A 6,000-nucleotide genomic window follows, 5' to 3' on the forward strand; every position below is an offset into this window, starting at 1 on the left:
TTGTTTAGGGGCAAACTATATGAATTCTGAAATACTAAAAAATACTATATTCTAATAATCACACTTTTTTTTTTTTTTTTCCAGGTTCCAATAGTAATCCCCATTATCATGGTTTTAATCTCGATTTATTTGGTGTTGGCGCCTATCATCGACGAGCCGGAATTAGCTTACCTGTATTGCGTGCTATTTATTTTAAGTGGTCTTATAGTATATTTCCCGTTCGTGCATTACAAAGTCAAATGGGCACAAAAAATAACAAGTAAGTCACATTTCCGATATCATTTCATTTAAATCGTAATTTAGCACAATTTGTTTTTATAGAAGTTAAAGTCCGTAGTTAGTTTTCAGATGGAGCTATGTAGTCAGATTCCCCATGGATAAGTTAGTACAGGTATGGGATCTGTTATCCAGAAACCTGTTTTCTAATTCATTCTTCATTTTGGAGGGGTCTTGAGCTACCAATTTAACTCTGTAAAGAAACAGCGCCTTTACTAATGATTCATTTCCAGAACCTCTGCTATAAAACACCAGGGTCTGCGTATTCGATTTGCATTCAATGTGTTTTTTATGTTATATATAATCCACTGTATGGGGGCTTAATAAAAACTTATCGCCAGTCCCTGGGTAAGAGAAAAAAAACCTCTATTTTAATTCAAAGGGCTGTTTTACCATACTATTAACATTTAGTATGATGTAGAAAGCAGTACTTGAAACAATTTGCATAATTTTTTCTGAAATACAAAGCTTGGAATTTGAACTGCTATATGGTTGCTGAGAGACGAGTTAATTACTCTAATTTTACATTAGAAATATGAATGAAAATGAATAGCAGAGGGCCTGAAAAAAACCAATGAGCAATAAAAAAAAAATGAGGGCAATTTGTTTTGGGGTTAGTGGTTACATAGTTACATAGTTACATAGTTACATAGTTAAATTGGGTTGAAAAAAGACAAAGTCCATCAAGTTCAACCCCTCCAAATGAAAACCCAGCATCCATACACACACCCCTCCCTACTTTGAATTCAATTCTATATACCCATACCTATACTAACAGTTTAGTATCACAATAGCATTTGATATTATGTCTGTCCAAAAAATCATCCAAGCCATTCTTAAAGGCATTAACTGAATCAGCCATCACAACATCACCCGGCAGTGCATTCCACAACCTCACTGTCCTGACTGTGAAGAACCCCCTATGTTGCTTCAAATGAAAGTTCTTTTCTTCTAGTCTAAAGGGGTGGCCTCTGGTTGTGGGAAGAGTTGGACTGGGGAACATGGGGCCCACTGAATACCAACCCAAAGGCCCACCACACAGTCACTGGCACTCCCCGCTTCCACTCCGCCCTCAGCCACAGCCTCTCCTGCTGAGATACTTACTCATTTTGCTCTCAATAAGTCATAAAAAATTAATTATGGTGGTGCATTCCACAGTGGAATGCACAGCCATCTTTATTTTTGCTTGAATCTTTTCCGATGTTGCACATTGGTGGCTTGCGGGCAGCTGGCAAGGCACAAAAGGGTCAGGGCCACTAGGATTTTTACTGGTATCCTGGTGGACCAGTGTGAAACTGGTTGAGGGGATCAGTCAACCGTCAACACTATAACAACGCTAATAATATAAAAACCATACAAAATAAATAATGAAGATCCTTGCCTTTAGTACCTTATTTCCTGGGTTTTTGTGATATTAATTCAAAACTATCAGTATCTGCATGGAGAAGTAGAAAAGGTGTATCGTTTGCCTTGAAAAAATAGTTCACGGTCCACGATTATATAGTGGGAGCAGCCTATGTATGAATCGACTGGTGATGATTAAGTTACAAGTTTGTGACTTTTATATTTCCTTTATGGATTGCGAGTTACATCTTATCGTACTTGGCACATTTATGACTGCAAGTTCAACTCATCAGCATATTTTAGTGAATAATCAATTTATTCCATTATCAGCTATCACCATTTTTACTATATCAGTTTAGTTATTCATTTATTGACTTGGACCATATCCATCTTGAGCAAGTACGACATATTCTTATAGTCTTTTTTTGTGGACTGGTTAAAAGCAATAATGGCAGTATCATAAGAAAGGGAAACAATCACAAACACTGGTTCTGGTTACTCAAGGAAGTACGAATCTTTTTTAAAAAATGTCTTGGATTTCTTTTAAATCTTTTAAACATTATTTTCGTCTAAATTCCAGGACCAATAACTACATTTGTCCAGATGTTGATGGAAGTGGTTCCGCCTGAAGAGAAAAAAGAATAAGTGCGCTACCGACCAGAGCTAATGAACGAATGTAACCATGGACTGCTGAAAACAATTATTTAATTGCATTCTGTGGGGCCCCATTGCCCCTTTTTTTTGTACATATTGTAAATGTTATTACGTTCATTCGCCTTATGAGGTAAATGAACTTACAAATGTATTTTTCAGGTATTAAAACATCTACGCAGCAGATATTGTGACGATGTGCAAATTGTGATATATTCTTTACATGATTTTCTAGTAGACTTAAAGGGATACTGTCATGGGAAAAAATGTTTTTTTTCAAAATGAATCAGTTAATAGTGCTGCTCAAGCAGAATTCTGCACTGAAATCCATTTCTCAAAAGAGCAAACAGATTTTTTTATATTCAATTTTGAAATCTGACATGGGGCTAGACATTTTGTCAATTTCCCAGCTGCCCCTGGTCATGTGACTTGTGCCTGCACTTTAGGAGAGAAATGCTTTCTGGCAGGCTGCTGTTTTTCCTTCTCAATGTAACTGAATGTGTCTCAGTGAGACATGGGTTTTTACTATTGAGTGTTGTTCTTAGATCTACCAGGCAGCTGTTATCTTGTGTTAGGGAGCTGCTATCTGGTTACCTTCCCATTGTTCTTTTGTTTGGCTGCTGGGGGGGGAGGGGGAAAGGGAGGGGGGGTGATATCACTCCAACTTGCAGTACAGCAGTAAAGAGTGATTGAAGTTTATCAGAACACAAGTCACATGACTTGGGGCAGCTGGGAAATTGACAAAATGTCTAGCCCCATGTCAGATTTCAAAACTGAATATAAAAAAATCTGTTTGCTCTTTTGAGAAATGGATTTCAGTGCAAAATTCTGCTGGAGCAGCACTATTAACTGATTCATTCTGAAATTTTTTTTTTTCCAATGACAGTATCCCTTTAAGGTATGAAGATCCAAATTATGGAAAGATCCGTTATCTGGAAAACCCCAGGTCTTGAGCATTCTGGAAATTAGGTCCCATACCTGTCTTTCTAAAATGTTAAACTGGTTTGCTGACATCTCCCATTGTTATAAACACCATGGGACCACCCTGGGATATTTCAAATATATATATAAAAAAAAAAAAAAAGCATTCCATTCTTCGTTCTGAGCAAAAGTAGAAGTAACATATGAAGAACGAACCATGTTCTTTATAATTATGGGTCCACAGTTTGTCTGATTCCGTTACCTGTTATTTTCACGAGTTCCCTCTACCCCTAGAAAAAATGACTACAACAAAATAAATGTGACAAAAACACACATTATTACTGGTGACCTTTTATTCTGCAAACAAAAATGTAAAAACTTCAGGATCAAAATCTAATCTAATCATTTGAAGAAATACACATTTGCATGAATTTAAAACCTTAAAATCGCCCCCCCCCCCCCTGAAAATCCCAGGTTGTGGGTCATTTTGGATCCATCACCTTTGCAACCTATAATTTCCAGCTCCCCCCAACAAGTCCTATGAATCCTGGGGCATTTGCCCTATATAGTTATGTCACTGGAAATAAGTGTGTGTCAGGTATAGATATAGATATATACAGTACTGTTATTTCATAAAAGGTTGACTAGAGAAGGCAAGTGCTCATAGCAATGTTCCCTCTGTGTGCTTAGAGAAGTGTCAGGGCTGGGATAAGTACAACATTTTGTGTTTTCACGCAAAATACTTTGTACATTGGCCTTAAAACATGTGTGAGTACATGGGCACATATCTGAGAATGTATTTTGCCTTAGTTATGGCATGATAATAGCCATCATCATTCCATATAACTACTGTACCAGTTAATTAAACAGGGACTTGCTCCGACTCCTCAGTGGAATGCTAAACCCATCATATATGAGATAAAAGTGCATATAGTGAAATAAATTTACTAAAAGGTATAAAAGATTATGGCATCCTGGCTACTTACAGTACAAACATTCAATGGACAACAGCGCATATCAAGGCCAGTAGTTCTATGTGTTTTGTATGAGCACTTTGAAATGCTTGGATATCTATTTAAGTCTGGTAAGTAGATTGGGTCACCATGTGACTGGTGTAGTAAGATCTTCACTGAGTTGCATGTGACACTATAAATCCTTTAATAATTCCTTTATGATCTACTGGCCCATTTATCAAAGGTTGAATTTCAAATTCATGCGAGTTTTTTTGAAACTCTAATAAAACATAAATAATATCTAAAACTCGAACAAATATTACTGACCCGAAAACTCGAATCGACTTTTTTTCTCCGAAAAAAAACTTGAATGTCAGGAAGGCTAATAACATCTTCAAATTGTTTACCGGACCTCTCCCTTTGGGGCAAATTCACTAAGATCCGAACATGCGCCAGCGACAGCTTCGCCGCAATTTGGCAGGTGTAGTTTCGCCAGCGCTACACAAATTCACTAAAATGCGAATTTGCACACAGGGAGGTGAACGGTAGCGAAGTTGCACTAGCATTAATTCGTCAAGCAAAGCGAAGTTACACTAGCGATGCCTAATTTGCATACGACGCCAAGTTAAAGTACAATGGAAGTATATGTAGCGGCAAATACATTACACTACACAAGCCTGGGAAGCCTTCATAAAATAAAATAGAGTTGTTATATTGCCCTATACATGTGCCCACTGTATAGTTTATGTGCCATATGTTAGGAAATGTAGGGGGGAAGGAGGGTACCCCCCAAAATTTTTCGATCTTTTTCAGCCTATCACCCTTAAAAAAGTAAAAGACGTCAGCGTTTGTTGGGACATTTTTTTTTAAGCAATCCCTATCTTCTCTATTGCACTTCACCTGGTCTGAGGTGGCGAAGGCAAGTCTGGCGCAAGAGGTAACGTTCAGTAAAATTCGCAAGTTAGTGAATTAGTGTAGTTACGTCCCTTCACCATAGTGCAACTTCGCCTGGCATAAGGGTGTGAAGTAGCGCTAGAGTATGTCCTAGCGAATTTACGCCAGCGCCCGTTAGTAAATTGGTGAATTTGCCCCTTTGACTTATACATGAATTCAGCAGGTTTAAGGTGGGGAATAGTCCAATTCTAATTATTTCCAGGGTTTGAAAAATCTCGAAATTCCAATTAAAATTCAAATCGGGGTTGGAAGAGAGCTGCAGACACTTATTTTATACTAGGAGTCTGAAGATTTTATAATAGGAGGTTGTCCTCCACTTCCCAAGTTGTGAATCTGAAGTGGTTAAGAGTCTCCTCCTGCCCATCATCAATAAAGCGATGGCTAATGCTGGTGTCTGCGCTCCCCTGGTTGCAATTAATAAAATGCAGGACATAGTGTGCAAAGTACTAACATATGGCCATTTGTGGTCTTTTGCCATTTTTACACTGTTCTGCATTGCACATACCCCTACATCAGATGTCCGACTTTTTATATAGTAAATATTGTACCTCTCCCCTGTCACCATGGAGTTTCATGACCACATAAAAGTTTAAGGCTGAAGGTTGAGAGCTTTTATACAGGTCATGGAACTCCAAGGTGATTTATAATAGCATCATATTTTACTATTGTATTTTTAAAATGTGACAGAAATTACTTCACTAAGCACTGTTTATTATAAGGTAGTTGTTTTCTATTGAAAAAAGTTCCCCAGTATTTGTCTATAATGTCCTCTAATGTACTTGAAGAGTAATCATGTCCCATTGCAAGTTCCGTTTTTCCAGAGAAAACAACCCCAACCTTGACAGTCTACCCTCATAATTTAAGTCTTCCGTCCCTCTAACCAATTTAGTTGCACGTCTCT

General features: G+C 37.7%; 1 protein-coding gene across 4 annotated transcripts in view; it reads left to right on the plus strand.

Moving 5' to 3' along the window:
• Positions 1–2,457, plus strand: part of slc7a9.L (solute carrier family 7 (amino acid transporter light chain, bo,+ system), member 9 L homeolog) — a 28,346-nt gene extending 25,889 nt beyond the window's left edge. For 3 of the 4 annotated variants that reach the window (XM_041589075.1, XM_018256342.2, XM_018256343.2), the window contains 2 exons: positions 85–259; positions 2,201–2,457. In XM_041589075.1, the coding sequence (XP_041445009.1) occupies positions 85–259; positions 2,201–2,265 (240 nt within the window). In that variant the 3' untranslated portion in view covers positions 2,266–2,457. 4 annotated transcript variants of the gene reach the window in all.
• The last annotated feature ends 3,543 nt before the right edge of the window (positions 2,458–6,000 follow it).

Source organism: Xenopus laevis, chromosome 4L (assembly GCF_017654675.1).
Source record: "Xenopus laevis strain J_2021 chromosome 4L, Xenopus_laevis_v10.1, whole genome shotgun sequence".
Classification (NCBI taxonomy): Eukaryota; Metazoa; Chordata; class Amphibia; order Anura; family Pipidae; genus Xenopus; species Xenopus laevis.